Consider the following 24,479-nt stretch of genomic DNA (forward strand, 5'->3'; position numbering starts at 1 on the left):
TCGACATGATACGTTAATATGTTATTCTTAATCTAGAGTTGTACTTCCTGTAGCTTTACTTTTAAATCAGCAATATTAAAATTTCTGAGCAAACAGAAGAGTAACAGCCTCTGCATTATATCACACAGGATATTGACTAGATGTTGCACAATTAACACAAAATACTCACCCTCAGTTCACGAAGGTAACACCGTACAGGGTCATAGTCCACCACCGGCATTTTAAAAAAGCTGCCTTTGGCATCATTCTTTAGTGTTCCTCTGCTATACGTAACTTTTGGCCTGTCAATTGCTTCAAGATGTCTTGGAACGTACTTGGGGTTCAAGTGAATGAATACATCATAAATATCTAAAGGTGGTCGGAATACCGTCTAAATGAGAAAGAAACAAAAACTGACTGATCAGTTAGTTTTTACTGAGATTTTCTTTCAGATACATACGAGGTCTCCACACAAAAACTTCAGAAAACCTGTGAGAATATACTTCAATCAAACGGATTCGATTTTACAAATAATTATTCAATCCATAAAGATCTGTAAAAACTTTTTTTTTGCATTGTTAGCCGATTTTAATTCTGGGGCACAATAGAAGTAAAGCACTCAATTCAGCAAACTTATCTAGATCTGTGGCTGCTGACAGGTACCTTGCTGAAAGTTTGGCTAGTACTTTAGGAAATGAAGTCAAATAACGACTTAACAATGTCCACATAAAGAATAGCCACATGGTACCCGCAAACACTAAGTAAGAGAGTCTGGAAAGGAAGATAAAAATCGCCGCTTGCCTTGTACATCATCATCCCTTTATCATTTATTCTATCTAGCCTTGCACCTTATTATTGGCCTTCCTTTTCGTTCCCTTCTCCTCAACACTCGTAGCATGCTCTGGGTTGCATCTGGGGACTTTCCAAATATAGACGGCTCAGACAATCAACGCATAAAGCCATACTGGATCCTAAGCTTCTGAGTGAAGTCCTCAGTTCACACAGTACTTCAGAAAAAAAATTCCTACTGTAGAATAGAGAGCATCCAAATGACATATTCCAATAGACTATAAGATGTAGGAACAGAAGTAAACCATTTGGCCAATCCAGTCTGCTCCACCATTCAATGGCATTTACGAAAAACATATTGGCCTTTGGAGGGAATTCAGTGTACATTTGCCAAAAGGATACCCAACTCCAAAGATTAAATTACAAGGAGTCCTTACACAAACTAGGACTGTATTCCCTACAATTTAGATCAAGAAGAGTAATTTGAGTGAGGAAAGAGCAGAAGTTTGGAACTCTTGCACAAATGGCAACTGATGCTAACTCAATTAAATCTGAGATTGCCAGATTAATTTACTAGTATATTGAAGAGTATGTAAACTGCAAATTAGCCATGATCTCACTGAACAGTGGAGCAGAATTGAGAGGCTAAATTACCTAAACCTGTTAAAATTTTGACACTGAATACACATCAATGAAACAAATTTACAGAAACTGGAGGAGTAGATGCTATAAGCAACATGTCTGAACTTGACAGCATTAGATGCAAGTCACATTATAGATTGACCCCATCCATATGATGTCTTATGGCACTGTCAAATTTAACTGTGTAAACATGGAATAAATTGCACTTTGCAAGACAGCTATATTAAGTCCTTTAAAAATGTTCCACTAATTTTGGGTTAAGCCTCATATTCTATTAAAGGCACTTGAACTTAAGAGATCCATTATGTTCTCACGACAATCAAGTTGCATCATCCTTTTTTAAAACTGTACAGATTGCAGTTTTGGACTCTTAATATTCAGTTGTTGGAAGATTTAGTTTGTATTGAGCACAATAGGCAACCATAATAGGTAGTGGATGGCAAGAATGATGCACACTATTTGAACCGGAATGTATCATAATCACATGACTTTTGTTGAAGACAGATCAATGATGTACTGTAGATTGCAGAGGAATAAAACATTCTTTATCCTGCATTTATACAAGAACCTAACTTTGAAACGAAGCCGAGAAGAAACCAAGCACAGAATGTGTTATTATATAAGTTGATTTGCAATATTAATAAATTAAATAATTGCATCGGTTGGAACCTTGTCACTGGTCACAGAAGCTAGGGGAAACATCAAGGCTTCTAATTTGTAGGAATCTCAGTATGTTAGAAGTTAAATTAATGTAAAAACAAAGATAAAACAATAACATAGGACTGGCTTAAATCGAATTTTTGAAAAGCCTCATTTTTCACAGATGATGCTGATAACTTCAGAGAAAGATGAACTTCAGGTCCAAAGTGATTATACTATAATGACAGACACAACTAAAAATAGCCTAAACTACTGATATTAAACCATAAAATTGAAACATAAGCATTTAAAACACAGACCTTTCATCTGGCTAGCACAGTAAAGGCAGGATATGTGCATTGTAAAAGCAACATGCAAAGGTTGCTAACAACAAAGGTATGGTTTGAAAAAAACAATGATAGGGAATGATCTCATCACAGAAAATGAGATCTCTTAAAGGATTATATGGTACAAAACAGGTCATTTGGTTCTGCCTTGTGATTCCAATGTTAATGCTCCATACGACTCTTGCCCCCGTCTTTCATCATAAGTCTACCATCATTCCTTTCTCACTCAAATACATCTCTAGCTTTCCCCATCACATCTGTACTGTTCGATTTAATCACATCCAGTGGTCACAAAGTTCATTTGGCACCGCTTTACAGGGGAAAGATATTTCATCTGAATTCCTTACTGGATTATTTGGTGACTGTCTTATACTGATGGCTTCTAGTCAAGAAGATATGGTTTCTCTGCATCCTCTCCATGAAAACACATACTGTAAGGTCACCACAACCTTCAGTTTATCAAGAGAATTGAGACCCAGCCTGGCAATGCTTTGCTGATATACATCAATGATCTGGAGGAAGGTATAGATGGTCTGATTAGCAAGTTTGCAGGTGACACTAAGATTGGTGGAGTAGCAGATAGTGAAGGGGACTGTCGGAGAATGCAGCAGAATATAGATAGATTGGAGAGTTAGGCGGAGAAATCGCAGATGGAGTTCAATCCAGGCAAATGCGAGGTGATGCATTTTGGAAGATCCAATTCAAGAGCGAACTATATGGTAAATGGAAAAGCCCTGGAGAAAATTGATGCACTGAGAGATCTGGGTGTTCAGGTCCATCCTGAAGGTGGCAACGCAGGTCGATAGAGTGGTCAAGAAGGCATACGGCATGCTTTCATTCATCGGACGGGGTATTGAGTACAAGAGTTGGCAGGTCATGTTACAGTTGTATAGGACTTTGGTTCAACCACATTTGGAATACTGCGTACAGTTCTGGTCGCCATATTACCAAGATGGTGCAGAGGAGGTTCACCAGAATGTTGCCTGGTATGGAGGGCGCTAGCTATGAAGAGAGGTTGAGTAGATTAGGATTATTTACATTAGAAAGACAGAGGTTGAGGGGGGACCTGATTGAGGACTACAAAATCATGAGAGGTATAGACAGGGTGGATAGCAAGAAGCTTTTTCCCCAGAGTGGGGGACTCAATTACTAGGGTCACAATTTCAAGGTGAGAGGGGAAAAGTTTACGGGAGATATGCGTGGAAAGTTCTTTACGCAGAGGGTCGTGGGTGCCTGGAACGCGTTGCCAGTGGAGGTGTACAGGCGGGCATGATAGCGTCATTTAAGATGTATCGAGACAGATACGTGAATGGGCAGGGAGCAGAGGGATACAGATCCTTGGAAAATAGGCGACAGGTTTAGATAGAGGATCTGGATCAGCGCAGGCTTGGAGGGCCGAAGGGCCTGTTCCTGTGCTGTAATTTTCTTTGTTCTTTCATATGTGTACCCACACATTTCTGGAATCCTCCCTGTTAAACCTCTCTGTGCTCTCTCCAGTGCCTGTATATCATTTTGATAATATGGTAACCAGGGGTCCAAGCAGGGTGCCCATATGTGCAGGAAAGGTCTCCAGTTACTTGAAATCTGAATTTCAGATCCGAAGCAACAGTTGGAGTTATGGAGTATCTGCAAGGCTGAAATGTTCACAAGTAGCACATACATTGAGGAGGCTGCATGGCAGGCAAACAGTACAGGGACAGGAAAAGAATTAGCGAGCACCAGACAAAGTTAAAGCACTAGACAGCAAGTGCCCTATGTCCATCTCCCTCTCTGCGAAATTCTGCATTTTGAAGACTGGTGGAGGTCGTTGCTTAGGGGAATGCAGCAAAGGCCAAGACTGCAGCATCATGATTGGCTGAACTGTGTGGTGTTGGGAGCAGAGGGATAATGATGGCGGATTCCATCGTAAGGAGAACAGACAGAAATTTCTACAGTTGCAAACATGTGACCAAGATGGTATGTTGCCTATTCCGAAGAAGAGTCACTGGACCTGAAACGTTAACTGTTTTCTCTCCACAGATGCTACCAGACCTGCTGAATTTTTCCAGTGCTTTCGGTTTTCATTTCTGATTTCTAGCATATGCAGTTCTTTTTTTTTTTTTTGGTATGTTACCTTCCAAGCTCAAGGATGTCACTGAGCAGCTGAAGGCCATCCTGAAGGGGAACAGGAAACAGCCATAGATAATTGTCCATGTCTGCACCAATGACATTGGTAAACAGAGAACTACAAGCAGAATACAGGGTGCTAAGAAATAAATTGAAAAGCAGGTCCCCAAAAGTAATAACTGGAAGATTACTCAAATGCCACATGTTAGTGAGATCAAGAATAGGAGACTAGACCAGATGAATAACTACCTGGAGAGATGATGTGTCAAGGAAAAGTTCAGATTCCTGAAGCATAGGAACCGACTTTGTGAAAGAAAGGATCTTTCTACAAGCTGGACAGGTTGCACCCCAGCAAGAGTGGGACCAATATCTTTGCTGATACAGCAGGAAAGTGTCCATAGTAGATTGGTGAGGGATGGGAACTTGAGACAAGAATGAAGAAAACATGATAAAAATGAAAAGTACAAAAGTGGAAGGCAGAGGAAACAAGGGCTAGCTGTATATAGAGCCAGAGTAAAAAAAAATTGCGCAAATATATTAAAAAGACAAGTCTAAAAGTACTGTATCTGAATGCACAGAGTGCTTGCAATAAGGCAGATGAAATAACAATCCAAATAGTTGTAGTTATGATATGATTGAAATTACAGAGATATGGCTGGACAGTGACCACAGGTGGGCACGCAGAAACTAGGAGTCGTCGACCATTCAGCCTGCTTCACCATTCAATATGATCACCACTGAGTAAAGAAATGTTTCCTCATCTCAGTTTTAAATAGCCTACTCTGTATCCTGAGACAGACCCTTGAATATCCAACAGTATGCAATATTTAGGAAGGGCAGGTAAAATGATGTTGAGTGGCATTGTTTGGATAGTGCATAATCAGAACAGAATTGGTGCAATATTGAGAAGGGATATTTCTTCAAAAAAATCTACATGTAGAGTCAGTGTGCCTGGAGCTAGGAAACAAAAAGTTTAGAAAATATTAGTAGGAGTTGTCTACAGTAAAGTAGGGAACCACATTAAACAAGGAATTAGAAAAACATGTAACAAGGATCATGAGTGACTTTATATAGGCTTGTGTAAACCACATTAGCTATAATACTAAGGGAGATGAATTCTTGGAAGTGTGTACAAAAAGGATTTTTTTTAGACAGTATGTTGAGGAACCAACTAGGGAATCCTTGATTTAATATTGTGCAATCAGAAGGGGTTAGTTAATAATTTTGATGTGTGGGGTTCTTTGGGAAGTGTTAACAATAATATGATAAAATTCCTCATTGAGGTGGAAAGTACAATTTTCCAATCTGAAACCAGGGTCCTAAATCTACACAGAAGGCAACTATGAAAGTATGGTAAAAAGGTAAAGTTGCCATAGCCCAACTAGACCAGTGGGCTGCTCTTTCATGAGAGAGAGATAACTAGTGGTGGTTTAACCCGAGGGTCACCAGACCTCAGGTGAGAGGAGAGGCTGAGAAGAACAGCGTTTCACAGTAACCTCAGCCGGTGCAGGAATTAAACCCACGGTGTTGCTATCACTCTGTATTGCAAACCAGTATCCAGCCATTGAGCTAACAGACTCCCTACGAAGGTATGTCGGGTGAGTAGACTACCATAGAGTGGGCAACAGGCAGGTCCCATTGAGAATTACAACCAACTTAGCCATTTGTCAACGTTTTGTTTAGCTTTAAAAAAAGTTTGTTTTAAAAACAAACAGCTCAAGTGCAAGAAGATGTCAAAGCTGAACCAAGCTGTGCATTATGGTAATAAAACAAAGAACACTTGCCCGTGCCAATCAATAAAGATCTGACTACAGATCTACTGTGCTCAATGAGTGACTTGACCACAACGGCTAGAAATTCAAGGCAACAGATCCCAAGACATTCTACACTCTATCCTTTTATTTTCAAGAATAACCTATTGGCCATTTTTTTCAGAAATCTAATACCTGCAGAGAAATGTCTTCCACCCCCCAAAGAGAATGTGTCAATGCGTGATTATGCATGTGCTAGTGTGCATGTGTGTGCGTACACATGCAATTTGGATACTTAGAAGCTAAGTATTATACTTCTCAAATACTATGTATGTTAATCAATTATTGCATCTCCATTGAAAATGTAATTGTACTTGATGAACAAATCTTGTTTGTTCTAAAAGTTGGTATAAATATTAATAATATAACTAATGACTAGAAAAAGTATTTTTATTTTATGTTGTGACTTGTGGAATAATAGAAGTCCTCCAGCCTTGGTGGCAGCATTGCTATAAAGAACCTTAATGAAAACGCACCGAGATTGGGGTGAACAATCGCCATCTCCTTATTGAAGGAAGCAAATATTGCACTTGCCTTAGAGGGATTGAAACAAAAGTTCACTAGACTAATTCCTGAATTGTGAGAAATCTTCCCAAAAGTTAAGAACAAAAGGTAATCCCATTGAAGCAAATAAAATTCTTGAGAAAGATGAGACGCGAGAATGTTCCTGTTGGTTGAAAAATCTTGAACTAGTGATCAAAATCTCAGGATTGGTAGAGTCACCATAGTTCCAGAGGGTCATAGGGCTGTACTCTCAGATAGAGACATGATTGGTGGTGAGCTGAACCTGTGGGTCACCACCCCGAGAAGGCATGATCTCAGCAGTGTGGGAATTGAATCCTTGTTGTTGGCACTCGTCTCCATTGCAAACCAGACTAAATGAAAACGACCAAAAATGGGGCTGAAGGAAAAAACTGAAAACATAAAATTCCCTGACTGTTAATTTTAAGCCTTTGCAGTATTGTTACATCTACATGACATGGTGGATAAAAGGCTTATTTTTTAAGCATATCTCACTTTAACGTCCCCAAAATCAAACAACTGGAGAACTCCCAGCTACTAATGCACTTTACGCAGTACTTTTATAACACTGAAAGCAGCTATTAAAATCATATTACTTTCAGGGTCTATGTTCCTAAAAGACCATTCATTATCAGTGACAACATGAAAGCTAAAAGCAAGTGGAACAAAATTGTAAAATCAAAATCAATAATTTCAGTATTGATGATATGCTAAAACTTTTAATACATCCATCTCTTTCAGATACTCACTCATCCTGCTATTTATTTGCAGAATTTTCTGATTTTTTTTCCCCACATTTTACAGCACTCTCAGCCTTTCTTCATTTTATTGCATCATTCACATGAACGATAAAGCGAGATCCATAAACAAAAGCAAAAGATTCATGACGGCAGATTCTGAAATTATTATGCTTTGCAATTCAAGACATGCACTTATCAATATTGTCAAATTAATGCATGTAAAATTACTGTTTGCATATTCTAAACATTACCTTGAGATCATGGTTATCCAATGGATCCATCAGTTGTCTTTCTAATGTTTGCAATGATGCGCTTGCAAGTTCTGCCAATCGCTGAAGAATCTGAAAAACATGATCAATCATTCTACTTATTTCATTCCAAAAAGACTGTGGAGGTGCAAGGTTTGAATAATGCCTTTGGCATTTCTTCATATGTACTTGAATATGTGGTCTCCTTACTAATGGAGGAATTTAATACCTGCACCTGAGGTAGTTCAGAGAAGACATACTGGATTGATTCTTGGGATGAGGGATTGCTGTATGAAGTGAGATGAGGAAGAGTTTCTTCCTCAGAAAGTCATTAATCTAAAGATGACCCCAGACAGCAGTGGGGGCTGGATCATATATATATTGAAGACTGAGTTAGATCTACATGAGAGAGTTAAGGAAAATGGAATTGAGGCCTCAATCAGATCAGCCATGAACCTAATGATCAGGTTTGAGGGCTGAATGGCCTACTGCTGCTTCTACTTCTGGTTTTTTATATGGAACAAAATTAGCCTTAACAAAATCAGTGTTTGATATTTTTAAACAAAAGGGCCGAATCAACCTTTGTATCTCAATCTGAGCCATATTTTAAGCAAGGCTACAAAATGTAGTACGCCACAATGCAATAGTCATCTCTTCATTTTGAGGGAATGATCAAATTGATACAGGCAGCACTCTGCCACAAGTATTTCCTACTCTAAATCCACAATTTAAATATTTTTATTCATTTATTCTTCAAGTTTGGATGTATTTGGAAAAGCTGACATTTATTGACCATTCCTCATTTTCTTGGTTGTAGCTGTTTGTTACAACGGAGTGGTTTGGGAAAGCAGTTGGGAAATGGTGGTGCGATAATGGTTTCACATACAGGTAAGACCAGATAAGCACAAACAAGAGCTTCCTCCCTTACAATAGTAAGCCAACAAGAATTTTACAACATTCCAAGAGCTTTATAGTCACATTTACTGGATACCATCTTTTCAGTTCAAAGTTCTTTTAGAACGAATTCAAATTCTTAAACAGGCGTGGTAATGATGTAACCACTAGGCTATGATATCAACTTTCAATATATTCCTCAGAATTCTGGATATTTTGTTTGACCAAATGTTCTGCATGGTTTTTTCCTTTCCTTTCCTATTTTTCCAATAATTTTGTTTTCTGAACCTATGTTTTCCATAAGGTTTTAAGTGATCTATCTCTCATCCAACACCAAAGAAAGTGCCTCCTCTTAATTTCTTTTCACTGCAACAGTAACAATTGGACTAAAGCAGTAATGTTGAATTGTCAACTGATTGCTTTTGTCTATCAGACGCATGTCTTCAACTACTGGACATGATAAATGCACCCATAAGTTATTATTCAACATCCTAAAACTGTGTGTAAATTAAATATAATTTTTAAAATAACTGCATGGCTACATGTGCACATTTTATGAAACCTTTCGAAACAAAACAAAACAATAACCATGCTCACCGGAGCTGATGGCTTTCCTTTTGTCCATATTGAAGTCTTTCTGTCATTGGGTGTAGCAATAAACATAACTGGATGCTGGGTCCTTGTGGCAACAAAGTCATTCTTGATCTCAGCAAATTCACTTTCTATAAATACATAGAAACAAAAATCATTTCAGGTGTGGTATCGTACTACTTAATATACTTTGGACAGAATCTCCTATTGAAAGCATTCCAATTTGCAAATCATCAAGAAAAGAATTAATGACAAGTGGACTCATTGTTGGATCATGCTCTGTGCCATTTATTTTCAAATCCAATTAAGCAACACACTCAAATATAATATGATCTGCTGCTTTCCTCTCAAAGGAACATATATATGTATTGCATAGAAGGAAGAAACATCTACAGATTAAATTTGATGCAATCAGAAACACTATAAGGAAACAGAATAGAGTAGGAATTGTGACCAAGGAATTTTTTTTCAGTGCAATGGTTGGGTTTCAGAATGGGGCTCAGTAAACTAGACCTGATTAATTTGCAACCGCCTTCATCTGTGACCCTAAATACTTACTGCTTTACGCTCTGCAAGATTCCGATCACAGCCTGACCAGATGCTTGATGTTGACAGAACTGATAATTCACTTCCCGTAACCCCTTATTTATTATAGTTAACCCAGTGCAACATTTTAGAACAGTTGACCACAGACAGTTGTACTATTCCAAGGCAGTTCACTGTGTATTGATGTATAAGTTGGACAGGGATAAACTGAGTTGTGCTCAAATTTGTACACAATACAAAAATGGGAAACTGGCAGATGGGAGAGCCAAGGATAGATCCTACAGGAACATCAGGGCTGAAAGTACGGGTGTGAAAGAAAAGCATTCCAAGAGATCCCATGGCTATGACTGGATGGAAAAGAATGGAGCCAGGGAGGGGAATACCCTGGAGAAGAAGAAATGAATTAAAAGGGGATGATGTGGTCAACAATGTCAAAGGTTTCTGGCAGTTGGAGAAGGATGCAAGAGAATAGTGTCCCAGTTAAACACACAAGATGCTATTTGTGACAGAAACAGAATCATGTGAATCATGATTAATGAGCTAGCATCTGGGTCAGAAAGGGAAGCTGGGTGGTCAGATGATTAAGGGAACTGAAACGAGAGAGGGTAAGGGTATCTTGTTAACATGACACACTTAGAGAAAAGGCAAAAAAATCATAAAGGAATGCTAGAAAAATGCAAAGTTCAGGACTTGAGCTGGCTATGGATACGAAAGAAGCAGCTGAAATGATCTCAGAATCATGGAGACAAAAGAAGCTTATTATTTTTCGCTCCTTGCTGGAGATGCAAGTGGAAAGCAGTAAGAAGTAGCTAACACTGATTTTGATTGCAGCAAACTTAAGTCACTTAGTTACATTAGGAATAAGCTGTGCATGCACTTTCAGAAAGAGCAGGCATTGCACTGCCATTGCTTGAGAAACACTCACTCATGATACAATAAGAAAGGAATTATGTCTTAGGAAAGCTTGGGTGTGGAATTGTTAAAAGTTGAGAGACTTCAAAATGCATTAAGTGGAGAAGTCATAATCGTAAATGTTACATAGCAAAAAGCATCCCAATCTTTGCAGAATAGTTATTGCTCGAAGAACAGAATAGCATAACTTATCAAAAATTTTGTTGAGCTAAATAATGCCTTCTGCATTCACAAAGAATTACAGAACATACCAACAAAATCTGTGGAGATATTCAGGGCACGTCAAACAAAAATTTGAGATTGCTAAAGAAAATGCAACTATTACACAGGCTCATAACCCAACCCAACGATATTTTATCACTGCATTATACTGTTCAGCAATTAAACAAGGCAACCAGGAAAATCTACTTTAGTTTGATAAATTTTGATAAATAATGCCTGCACTAATGCTGGCTCTCCCACTTGCAGTCCTAAAATACACCACCTTTACAACATGAAGGGAGCATGTCAATCAATATAAATGGATTGGAAGTAGAGAAAATGGTCATAAATTTCAATGTGACAGTAGACTGCCTTCGCCCAATCGAGTGGTATAACAATAAAATTCTCATTGCGGTTTACGTAACCTGAGTCAGATCGCAATTCTTTGAAATTGTAACTGAGATTATTTTAGACTTTTGCTGCATATTTAAATCTAACCTGTTCAATTCTAGTTTATGCAATCTTTTGTAATTCACCTTCAGACGGTCAATAATTAAAAACAGCAAGCTATCATTCATGTGTTCTCACCTTTTATATCACCATTGAGATTCACAATTAGTGGGTTATTCTTCCAATCAAATGTAGATAACAGGTTCAGAAAGCGAAGGAAGCCTGTTTGTGGAGATCTGTGAGCCAACAAAAGATGCAGAAGGATAACAAAAAGAAAATCAAAATTACTAAAATCTACAGAGATCAGCCACATTATTATTGTCCAGTTACTAAAGCCACAAGGAATAGGAGTACAATTACATCATGGGCTGTGCTTGTCCTACAATGCACAAATGATCCCCCACCTCAATTTCACATTCCTGCCTTAATCCAATATCTCTTGGTGAACGCGATTTTTCAAAAATATATCTCTAAATGAAGAAATACAGTCTGAAATTGTTGACCACTTACTCCTGAAACCATAACCTCTAGTTCTGAAATCTCCAACTGGGAAAACAGCCTCAGCATCCACCCTGTCACCTCCTCTGGCTTTGCATTCCAGGCATTTACTACCCTCCATGTAAAAAAAAACTTGCTTCTCACATCTCCTTTAAAAACTTTCTCAGAGATAGTAAGGACTGCTGATGCTGGAGTCTGAGATAACGAGGTGCGGAGCTGGAGGAACACAGCAGGTCAGGCAGCATCAGAGGAGCAGGAAAGCTGACGTTTCGGGTCTGGACCCTTCTTCTGTTATCTCCTTTAAACTTTTGCCTTTTCACCTCAAACCTATGTCCCCTAGTAATTGACATTTCTACCCTGGGAAAAAGACTCCAACTAACTATTCGATCCATGCATCTCATAATTTTGTAAACTTCTATCAGGTTGCCCCTCAGTCTCTGACATTCAGGTGAAAACAAACCAAGTTTGTCCAATATAAGAGATAACAAGGTGTAGAGCTGGATGAACACAGCAGGCCAAGCAGCATCATAGGTGCAGGAAGGCTGACGTTTCGGGCCTAGACCAGTTTGTCCAATGTCTCCTCATAGCTAATACCCTCCCAACCAGTCAACATCCTGGTAAACTTTTTCTGTACCCTCTTCAAAGCCTCCACATCCTTCTGGTAGTGTGGCGACCAGAACTGTACTCAATATTTCAGATGTGGCCTAACTAAAGTTCTGCACAGCTGCAATATGACTTGCCAAATTTTATTCTCTTGCCTTGACCAATGAAGGCAAGCGTGTGATTCAACTTTTTGACCACCTTATCCACTTACGTTGCCTCTTTCAGGAAACTGTGGACCTCTACACTAAATCCCTGTGTGTGTTAATGCTTCTAAGGATTCTGCCATTGACTGTATACCTCTCTCTTGCATCAAACCTTCCAAAATGCATCATCTCACATTTGTCTGAATTTGCCATTTCTCCACCTAAGACTCCATCCTATCTATGTCTTGCCATATCCTCTGGCAATCCTTCTCACTATCCACAGCTTCTCCAATCTTCGTGTCCTTAAACCTTAAAGGTGATTCCATCGAAGTTTTAAAATGTAAAAGCACAAGATTCCCTCTCCCAACTTCTCAAATAAAACATAAATCGATGCTTACACAGGTGGTGAATGTGGTGCAGGTTGTGTGAAGAGGTAGGCTGCTAGTAAATCAATACTCTCCTCGCTAATATCATTTCTGAGTAATTGAGTGGAGATCCAGCGCTTAGAAAGTCGACATGTTCCACTGTAGGCAGAATGCTGCTGTTGAAGTCTAGAAGAGAATAAATTTAGTTCTGAATATAAAAAGATGAGTGGAAAAGATATTTAAATACATACTACCAGATAAAACTGACAAACACACACACATTGATTGGTACCATATCCATTACCTTCAATATTTATTCCTCCACTAACAATGACACTGGCAGCGGTATGTACCATCTATAAGATGCACTGCGGCAACTCAATAAGGCAACTAATGAATCAGAATTAAGCTGTGCAGCCCTACTGCATCCAGTCATGAACGGTGGTGGGCATTTAAACAACTCACTTAAGTAGGAGGCTCCACAAACATCTCCACCGTCAATGATGGGGAAGCCCAGCACATCAGCGCAAAATATATGGCTGAAACATCTGCAACAAGCTAGCGAGTCAGTGATCTATCTGTGGCCTCTTCTGGAGGTCCCCAGCATTACAGATGCCAGTTTCAGACAATTTGATTCACTCCATGCGATATCAAGAAATGGCCAAAGACACCGAACACTGCAAAGGACAATAATACTTAAGACTGGCTTACAAGAAATTGCCACACCACTAACCAAGTTGTTCAAACACTGTTACAACACTGGCATCTACCTGACATGTGGAAAATTGCCCAGGTATGTCCTGCACACAAGCAGGTCTGCTTAAACGTCTGCCACTATTCATCTATTGACCTGTCCCGTAGTCTACTTTATCAGCCCATTTTAGGCAGTGCTTTTTTTTTCTATCTCTGTAATTGCCCTTACTTAAATTGAGGATACTGGTTTGATTTCCCACAGACATTTAAGCAGACATTTCAGAATGCTCAGCAAAAAATGTATTCCAGTCAAAACAAAGAATTTAATGAGAAGGACCTGTGACTAACACAGGCAATCAAGGATAATATCCAATCAAAAACAAAGATATACAAAGTGGCAAAAATTGCTGGTAGGCCAGAGGTTTTGTTTTGCCAAGACTCAGTTTGTATCTGGATTTCATGCTTCCACTTAATTCAGACAGAGTTGCTCTTTATTTTGTCACTAATACTCATTCTGGACTAATTTTATTTTCTCGTTACTAGAACTATTACTGCTCCATTTGCCTTTTGCTCTATGTTATCTTCATTATTTGGTCTGTGCTGCCCTCCACCATATCCCAGACGTTCCCTTCTCTTTTTCCTCCCCTTCCTCCTTTCAACAGCAGAAAGGTGGAAAACTCACAATTCTACGTCCCGTCAGTTCAGAAAAAGAGTCACAATCAGCTCAGACATCAACTTCTTGCTCCACGGATGTTGCCAGACCTACTGACAATTTCCAGCCGGTTGTTTTTTGTTTACTCTAAAATCTAAAATTGTGTGAAACTGTCAATTCATTTAGAAATAGAATATGCAGAGTTCTTACAGCACATGCACTTACCCATGCAGCGTACTTGTTAAGTAAGGTAAATGAATGGTTTCCATTTCCAGATGTAAGGATTCTTCAGTATCCCGATACTTTAGCATGCCATCTGGTGTCTGGATTTCTTTCAGAATCAGAGGTTCTCTATGATATCCCACTTGAATTCGAAAAACATAACCATCCTATGTAGAAACAGTATCAAGTTAAATAATATGTGATGGTGACTTTAATCCATTTTTAGCTCATCTCTCAACCCAAAAAAAAAACAGCTTGCTGCTTTTGGACAAATATAATGTGCATAGCCTCTCTTCAATCATGAAAATGTCCAAAGTAGAAATCTGGCTTTTGATGTAACAGAAAGGGTTACAAGAGGCAACTACAACATTACATTTATAAAACATTTTAATACAGAAATCCATTTCAAGCAAAGGAGTAAAAATGGATGTCCAGCCTCAAAAATAGGAGATATGACCAAAGGTATAGTTGGATTGACATTTAAATTCATGAAGGGAACAAGCTAGGTAGAGAAGTTTAATGAGTGAGAAGGAGTTACAGAGCGTAGACCATAGATAGCTCATCGTTCTGGTTCAAGAAAATGGAGAAGAAAATTTTGAGCAGATCAATCATAAAAGTACGTCTTGTAGGGCTCCAGGAGAGGAACCCAAGACCTATACAGCATGCCCAGTCTGCTTGGGACAGCACAGAACATTTTTGAAAGGATTTGTTTGCTTCCGCTCACAGGATATGGCGTCACTAGAAAGGCCAGCACTTATTATGCTTATCTAATAGGTTTCAAGAAGATGGTAGTGAGCTACCTTCTTAAACAAGTGCATTTCATCTGATGTGATGAACCTACTGTGCTATTAGGAAGCATCTTCCAGAATTTTGAATCAGCAACAACGAAAGAGCAATATATTTCCAAATCAGGATGGCTTAGACAGGGACTTACTTATTGGTATCTGCTGTGTTTGACCTTCTAGGTGTTTTGTAAGGTACTGTTAATGGAGGTTTTACAAGTTACTGTAATGTATAGTTCAGTGTATAAGGCATATAAAGAGGCAAATAAATGTTAAGTATTACAAATCTGGAGTTAATTCAAGCTTAATGCTCAGAATAATTTTGGTTTTCCTCTTTACATGCTTGTTATTGGAGCCCTGCATATTAAAAACCCAAAGCTCTCTTGCAGAATGATTTTTGGCCAAAGATGTCAAGGACGTTGGATTTCTAAACACAATTAGTCTCACAATCTTGTCCAAAGAAACTATCTCAAGAAGAAAGAGAGGAGACCTTATTGAAATATAAGATTATTAGTGGACTGGACTGGATAGATGTGGATAGTTATTTCCCTCTTGTGGGAGAGTCTAGGATCAAAGGACATAATCTCAGTAAGAAGTCACCCAGCTAAGACAGAGATGAGGAAGATGTTTTTCTCTCAGAGTTGCTGACAGCACAAGATTGTCAAGTATGTGTTCTAAGTACAATCAAAGCTGAGATAGGCAGACTCATAATCATTAAGGGAATCAAGGATTATGGGGGAAAAGGCAGGAAACTGGAGTGAAAGATGATCAGATCAGCCATGATCTCATTGAATGCTGCAGCAGGTTCAATGGACAGAATGACCTACTTTTGCTCCTTTGTCTTAAGGCTCATCACCACCTCCATCACAGGTATCTCTTTATTGGCTAAGACAGAAAAACATTAGCTCAGATTGTTCATTAAAATCAAACACCAGAAAGAATGTATTACTTTTTCTAACTCTCCACTCTTAGCTCAAATTAACTGAAAAAAAAAGCCTCTCTTTTTGCGCCAAACTCAGTTTTTCTGATTTTGAAAAGCTTCATTTTTTAAACTAGCCTCTACAATTTTGTTTCCTGACTATTTGCAATGTTCTTATGCAACATCAAAAGAAATTTACAATAGATTAATACTAGTGTCGAGAACAATACGGGTTTGTCTGGCAACGACATTCTGACATACCTTATACACATCAACATGTGTGGCTGAAGGATGGGAAGTAAGTTGATGCTGTTGGTGCAGGAGGTCAGCCAATCGTATGTGAAATGCTGCTTTGATACGTTGAATTGCATCTTTGTTTTGAGGCCATTTTCCACTCCCTTCCATGTGACAGATTACTAAGTGATAAAGAAAACTCTTTCATTATACAAATTTGTGGGGATAGCTCAACACCGAAGCAGCCATTGTGTGCATATATCTCTGGGCATTTTTCAACAGCAATGCAGCATACAGGGAGGCCAAGAAACAATCTCTCAGTAAGTCAGATTCACAGAAAGCATCACATTTCACAGCACAAAGTAATTATGTGAAAAACAGTTGTGCTCAGCTCATCAGTACCCAATTAGTTTGTGTTGATGAACTATAAAATAACATTTAATATCCAAATTCACTTGTTTTAACATGTTTTATAATCCCTCTATAAAGACTGGAAATTCTGACTGTGCCTAAATTGGGAAATCTTGGGTGTGTAATGTTAAAAACGACATAATTGAGTCAAACATAGCTCTCAGGGATAAAATTAGCTGGAAATTGTGCTGAGAATTTTGGTTAGAATTTAGACGAGGTTTCTAAACTGAAGTCTATCTGCCAAAGATTTTTTTTTTTTTAAAACAGTCAAGTGAACATTCTCGTTTAAGCTGCTCTGACAACCCTATTCAACAAAAGTCGAGAGAGCTCACGGGTGTAGGGAAGGTAAATCAATTTAACTGAAAATTGTCAGTTTGATTTCAGTGGCTACAAAATAAACAAGGCAGCAGACTGAAGAAGCTCTACTTCAGAGCAAGGACAAAATGCAAGTTCAATAACTAGTAACTGAACAGAAAGATTATCACGAATAGGCAATACAGATAGTCCACCAAAATGGAACAGCATAAGAGATAAATGAAGTTGAGTGCAACCTGATTACAAGTTCTGGAGGGTGTTGGGAGAGGAGACAGAGACAGACAGAGACAGAGGGAGACAGAGGGAGAGACAGACAGAGAGAGGGGGAAAGACAGACACAGAGATATTCACCCTCAGTTACAACACTATGTAAGCTGATAACAAATATAAGCTGAATACACCTGTAAGAGTTATTTATACCAATGAACCGAAGGACATATTTACAGCAGATATGAAGTTGTAATACCCAACTCAACATCTGTGAGCAAATATCTCAGGGCATTTTTTTAAAAATGGAAAGCAGCATATAAGGAGCCAAAGAAATAATCTCAGAGCAAGTCAGAGTCACACAAAGTTTTACGTTTCACATCACTAAGTTATTATATAAAAAAAGTTGTGCTTTTTGACTACCCAATTATTTTACTCATTAGCTATAAAATAATGTTTAATATCCAAATCAACTTGAAAACCTGGTCTAAAATCAGTCTATAAAGACTGAAATCTTCTGGAAATTCTGATTATGCTATATACTTATGTTATTAAAAATGTTATTATTCAGGTCCTTGTCACCTCCCATTTAAAACATGCCTTTGCTTGATATTTGTAAATAGCTTTAATCAACCTGTCCAGAGATGTTAATGACATACCTCTGGAGCAAGTGAGACTTGAACCTGTGTCTTCTGGCCCAGAGGCAGTGACAATACCACTTAGCCACAGAAGTCCTTCTATCACTAAAGATATATGCTTCACACAAGTACTATCATTTTTAAAACTTGAGATTTCAAAATAGAGATGGGTCTCAAAAAGTGCCCTCTGACAAGTTTTTTAAACAAAACAGGTCAGAGTGACAATCTAGAATCGTGATTTAAACCCAGCATTTGTCAGAAACCAGGCAACTACAGATCCTTGGAGTGGTCATGGAATCTTGATTATAATGTTGGTTCTACGATAGGTAGGGCAAACATTCAAGGTTCAACTTTCAGAAGAATCTAGGATTAAGCAAGTTTTGTTTGGAAACAGAGTTGAATTCAGGAGCAAGTTTAATTGCTCTCATAGAAGGGATCTCAGGCAGTTCAGGAACAAGTTACCTCAGCAGAAGGTTTTAGTTCTTGAAGTCTTAAATGTCTTGAAGACAGTCCACATTAGAGAAGAGGAGGTGCTGAAAGTCTTAAAAAGCATTAAGGTAGATAACTCCCCAGGACCTGAAAAAGAGTATCTCAGGACTTTGTGGGAGGCTAGGGTGGAAATTGCAGGGCCCCTAGGGGAGATTTCGTATTGACAGCCACAGGTGAAGTGTCTGAAGGTTGGAGGATGACTAATTTTGTGCCATTATTTAAAATAGGCTGCAGGAAAATGCCTGGAAACTATAGACCTGTGAGCCTAACATCTGTGGTGGGTAAGTTGGGGATTCTGAGAGACAGGATCTACAGGCATTTGGAGAGGCAAAGACTCATTTAAGATAGTCAGCATGGCTTTATGCACGGGAAATCATGTCTTACAAACTTGATTGAGTTTTTTGAAGGGGTGATCAAGAAAGTAGATGAGGGCAGTGTGGCAGATGTTGTCTACAAGGACTTTAGCAAGATCTTTGACAAGGTACTGCATGGTAGGTTGTTGAGTAAGGTTAAATGTCACAGGATCCAGGGAGAGGAGCCAACTGGATAAAAAATTTGCTTGACAGTAGAAGAAAGAGGATGGTGATACAGGGTTGTTTTTCAGACTGGAGGCCTATGACCAGCGGTGTGCCACAGGGATCAGTGATCAGTGATGGGTCCACCGTTATTTGTCATTTATATAAATGATCTGGATGAGAATTTAGGAGGAACAGTTAGTAAGTTTGTGGATGACACCAAGATTGGCAGTATAATGGGTGATGAAGAAGGTTATCTGGAAATGCAGCAAGATCATGATCAACTGGGCCAGCGGGCTGACATATGGCAGATGGAGTTTAATTTAGGTAATTGAAGGTGTTGCATTTTGGTGGGTCAAACCAGGGCAGGACTTACACGGTCAATGGCAGGGCCCTGTGGAGTGATATAGAACAAGGAGGTCTAGGGGTACAGGTTCATAGCTCCACAAATAGACAGGGTGGTGAAGACGACTTTCGGCATGCTTGCTTTCATCGGTCTCAGCATTGCGTGTAGGACTCCAGATGCCTTGTTACAATTGTAAGGATATTATTAAACTAGAAAGAATGCAGAACATATTTACTAGGATACTAACAGTACTGGAAGGTTGAGTTACAGGGAGAGGTTGGACAGGCTGGGGCATTTTTCCCCTGGAGCGTAGCAGACTAAGAGGTGACCTGATAGAGGTGTATAAAATGAGAGGCATAGATGAGGTATATAGCCAACAGCTTTTCTCCATGGTAGGGGAGTCTAAAACTAGAGTGCATAGGTTTAAGGTGAGAGGGGAAAGGGGAGAGATACAGAAGGGTCCGGAGGAGCATTTTTTTCACATGGTGGGTGGTGAGCATCTGGAACAGGCTGTCAGCAGTAGTGGTGGAAGAGAGTACAATTCCGTCATTTAAGAAACATTCAGACAGGTACATGGATGGGATGGGTATGGAGGGATACAGACTGAGTGCAGGCAAGTGGGACTAGTTTAATGATGAAAACTGGGCGGCAAGTTAGGCCACTATGACTCTAACACTCCCAAATCAGGACAGCTGGTTAGAAACCTGAAAGTTATTAGAAATGAGAAAACATAGGACCTCAGCCTTTGTTAAATGCCCATGTCAGCAGACTTAGAAAAGTCTCACTGAATTGTCTCCACAGTCCAAGGTAAAGAGACAGCTGTCCAAAACATTTGCGTCTAAGAAGATGGACAAAAATTCTGTATTTAACTTTTCAGACTGGAGGCCAATGACCAGCGGCATGCCACAAGGATCAGTGCTGGGACCACTGCTTTTCATCTATATATAAATAATTTGGATGTGAATACAGGAGGTATGGTTAGTAAGTTTGCAGATGACACCAAAATTGGAGGTGTCATGGACAGTGAAGAAGGTTGCCTTAGAGCACAACAGGATCTTGATCAGATGGGCCAATGAGCAGGAGTGGCAGACAAAGTTTAATTGAGATAAACATGAGGTGCTGCAGTTTGAAAACGCAAATCAGGGCAGGGCTTATACACTTAATGGTAAAGTCTGTGGGAATGGTGCTGAACAAAGAGACCTTGGGGTGCAGGTTCATAGTTCCCTGAAAGTGGAGTCGCAGGTAGATAGGATAGCGAAGAAGGTAAAAACCAGAAGAACTGCGGATGCTGTAAATCAGGAACAAAAACAAAGTTGCTGGAAAAGCTCAGCAGGTCTGGCAGCATCTGTGAAGGAGAAAACAGAGTTAACGTTTTGGGTCCGGTGACCCTTCCTCAGAAGGGTCTAGTGAAGAAGGTATTTGGTAGGCTTGCCTTTATTAGTCAGTGCATTGAGTATAGGAGTTGGGAGGTCATGTTGCAACTGTACAGGACATTGGTTAGGCCACTTTTGGAAAACTGCATGCAATTCTGGTCTCCTTGCTATGGGAAGGATGTTGTAAAACTTGAAAGGATTTAGAAAAGATTTACAAGGACGTTGCCAGGGTTGGAGGGTTTACGCTAGAAGGAAAGGCTGAATAGGGTGGGGCTATTTTCCCTCTAGCATCAGAGGCGGAGGGGTGACCTTATAAAGGTTTATAAAATCATGAGGGGCATGGATAGGGTAAATAGGCAAGGTCTTTTCCCTGGGGTGGGGTGGGGGAGTCCAAAACTAGAAGATATAGGTTTAAAAAGAGGGGGGAAAGATTAAAAAGGGACCTAAGGGGCAACTTTTTCATGCAGAGGGTGGTGCGTGTATGGAATGAGCTGCCAGAGGAAGTGATGGATGCTGGTATAATTACAACATTTAAAAGGCATCTGGTTGGGTATATGAATTAGAAATGTTTAGAGGGATATATGCGTGTGCTGGCAAATGGGACTAGATTTATATAGGTTAATTGGTCAGCATGGACGAGTTGGACGTAGGGGTCAGTTTCCGTGCTGTATATCTCTATGACTCCATAACTGCCCTTGTTGGCAAACATAGGAAAAATGGAGATTTATTACAGCTGAGACTAAGGTTCAAACCACAATATTTCCATTCTAGAATTGAACGTTCAACCATTCAAAGTTTCCTGTACTGCACCAGTACAAAACAAATTGCTTGCCACTCACTTTGAAGGTCTGATAACCACTACAAACAAAGGCAGATTTTGAACCGCATAATACAGAAGCCAAGTGTCAGAAAAGAAACAAGCTGTATGTCAACCAGGTGAGTCAACAAGACAGCTAAGATCAATGAAAGCCAATTTTTCTTAAGGACTTTACCTTTCAATGCTGGGACATACACACCACATGGCTTTTGACTTGAAGGAAGCAGGCATTTACTCTTCTTATCCTTGACATAATAAGAGTAGTCTGGTTTCACTGGTACTGGTGGAAAAACCTGTAAAGAATGAGATCAAATTTAAAAAGAAGATGACAGGCAATGCAAAGATCTTATGAACTAAAAATTAATGTACAGAAGTAGATGATTTGCTTGACCTTAGCAACCCCTACAAATGGGATTAGTAAGTGAATATAACATTTTGACTTTGTCTTAGTTTGATGTTGGAAGTCCATCTGTTTACAAGGTTGTTTTCTATCCTCTTTCCCAGCTCCCGGATATATGCACTGACTAGCAAAAGGCAATACATGGAAGTTGTCAAGGCAAATTTAATTTCAGTGCATTTACCTATGTTAGTAAAGCAGCCACAGCAACTTTTACTTATATAGGTAGTAAAACATCCCAAACTAAAATTTGATGGTTGGGGGAGGGATATTAGAGCAGATAACGAAAAAATTGTTCAAAAAGGAAGACAGATTTTAACTGCCATCTTCAAGGAAAAAATGTGAGTTAGATTGATGGTGAAGTTTAGGGAGGATATTTCATAGCTTAGAGCCTGAAGCACTGCACACCAATGATCGAATGATTAAAACCAGTGTTCGCTTAACGTAAGAGTGTGGAGATTTCAAAGTATGACAGGGTGAGAGATGGTTATACAGATAAGGAGGACTAAAGGTAGGGAGAAATATGAGAACAAGAATGAGAATTTTAAAACTGAATTTAAACCAGTTTGTCTAACTAGAAGCCAACATAGTTTAGTGGGATGTAATGGGTGAGTGGGATTCTGTGAAAGTTGGGATGACCTCAAGTTTATGGAGACAAACAAAAGAGTCCAACCAGGAGAACACTGGAATTGTCAAGTTGACTATGAATACAGGCTGAGGCTTACAACAGCAAGTGGGCTGGAGTGGATTTTCTTTTATTCTTTCATGGGATGCGGACATTGCCAGCAAGGTCTGCCTTGGTGGTCTGTTCCTTATTGCCCTTGGCCAGGTAAGGATGGCAGATTTCCTTTCCAAAAGGACATCAGCGAACAAGATGGGTTTTACGACAATTGGCAATGGTTTCCCAGCTACAATCAGACTAGCTTTTAATTCCAGATCTGCCATGATAGGACACAAGTTAATGTCGTCACAGCATTTAACTTGGAACTGAGTAATACTAGTCCAGTGACATTAATACTACGTCAATGCCTCTCCCACATTTACGTAAGCAGAAGTAAGCAATCTTAATGAAACTGGAGGGGCCACATGACATTGACCTAGACACTGTAAACCTCAACATTACTATGTACCATCCTCTGTCAGCTGATGACTTTGTATTCCTCCAAAGCACTGAGAGTGGCAAAGGCATAAGATGTACTCTGGATGGGGGATTTCAATGTTCACAACCAAGAGTGGCTCGGCAGCAACATGACTGATTGAGCTGGTCAGTTCCTAAAGGACAGAGCTGCTAGGCTGGGTCTGCGGCAGGAGGCGAGAACACATACTTGGGAAAAACATACTTGATCTCACTGTCACCAATCTGTTAGTTGCAGGTGCATCGGTCCATGATGGTATCATTAACAGTAACCACCACAAAGTCCTTGTGGAGAGATTCATCTTTCTATTTATAATATCTTACACCATGTTGTGTTACACTACGACTGTGCCTAAATAGGAGAGACTTCAAACAGATCTAGTAACTGAAGATGTCCCAACATATTCCCTTCTCAACCATTACCATCAAGCCAGGGGGTCAGCCCTGGTTCAATGCAAAGTGCAGGACAGCAGGCCAGCAGCAGCACCAGTCATACTTAAACATGAAGCGTCAACCTGGTGAAGTTACCAAACAGGACTACTTGCATGTCAAACAACATAAGCAGCAAGTGACAAACAAAGCTAAGCAATCCCGCAACCAACGGATCAAATCTAAGCTCTGCAACCCTGCCACATCCAGTCATGAATGGTGGTGGACAATTAAACAACTCACTGGAGGAGGAGGCTCCACAAATACCCTCATCCTCAATGATGGAAGAACCCAACATGTTTTTCTGTTCAAGGTTACGAACAGTCAGATTCAAGCCTCGATCTGAAATGAATGAGCCATCTAAATACTATGGAATCCAAGCCTGTGTTAGAGGTTAAACATTACTGCAATGAATAATCCACCTCTTGACTCCCCAAAGCCTGTCCAGCTACTACAAGGCACAGGTCAAGAGTGACAGAATACTCTCCATTTTCCTGAATGACTTCATCTCGAACAGTAAAAGAAACTCATCACCATCCAGGACAAAATAGCCATTTGATTGGCACCAGATCAACATTTACACCCTCCACCAATGGCCTCATCTAAAAGAATTTCACCAAATCTGCTTGAACACCACCTTCAAAACCCACAATCACTACAATTGAAAACAACAGCACCAGGTGGATGGGAACACCACCACCTTGGTCTTAAGATTTGATATTCCTAATGCAGTTTTGGAGGAGGTAGCAGGAACTGCAGATGCTGGAGAATCTGAGATAACAAGGTGTAGAGCTGGATGAACACAGCAGGCCAAGCAGCATCAGAGGAGCAGGAAGGCTGACATTTCGGGCCTAGACCCTTCTTCGTTTTCTGAAGAAG

At 39.6% G+C, this 24,479-nt stretch overlaps 1 protein-coding gene across 1 annotated transcript in view; it reads right to left on the reverse strand.

The window, feature by feature from the left end:
• nol6 (nucleolar protein 6 (RNA-associated)) overlaps nucleotides 1-24,479 on the reverse strand; it is a 110,431-nt gene that overhangs the window by 12,521 nt on the left and 73,431 nt on the right. Inside the window, exons 16-23 of the mRNA XM_048604782.1 lie at nucleotides 21,815-21,932; nucleotides 16,556-16,710; nucleotides 14,597-14,760; nucleotides 13,060-13,212; nucleotides 11,556-11,653; nucleotides 9,315-9,439; nucleotides 7,827-7,916; nucleotides 170-370 (exon numbers count right to left, since the gene is read on the reverse strand). Of these exons, the coding sequence (XP_048460739.1) occupies nucleotides 170-370; nucleotides 7,827-7,916; nucleotides 9,315-9,439; nucleotides 11,556-11,653; nucleotides 13,060-13,212; nucleotides 14,597-14,760; nucleotides 16,556-16,710; nucleotides 21,815-21,932 (1,104 nt within the window). The remainder of the gene's footprint in view (nucleotides 1-169; nucleotides 371-7,826; nucleotides 7,917-9,314; nucleotides 9,440-11,555; nucleotides 11,654-13,059; nucleotides 13,213-14,596; nucleotides 14,761-16,555; nucleotides 16,711-21,814; nucleotides 21,933-24,479) is intronic.

The sequence above is a fragment of the Rhincodon typus genome, chromosome 1 (genome assembly GCF_021869965.1).
Source record: "Rhincodon typus isolate 14 chromosome 1, sRhiTyp1.1, whole genome shotgun sequence".
NCBI lineage: Eukaryota > Metazoa > Chordata > Chondrichthyes > Orectolobiformes > Rhincodontidae > Rhincodon > Rhincodon typus.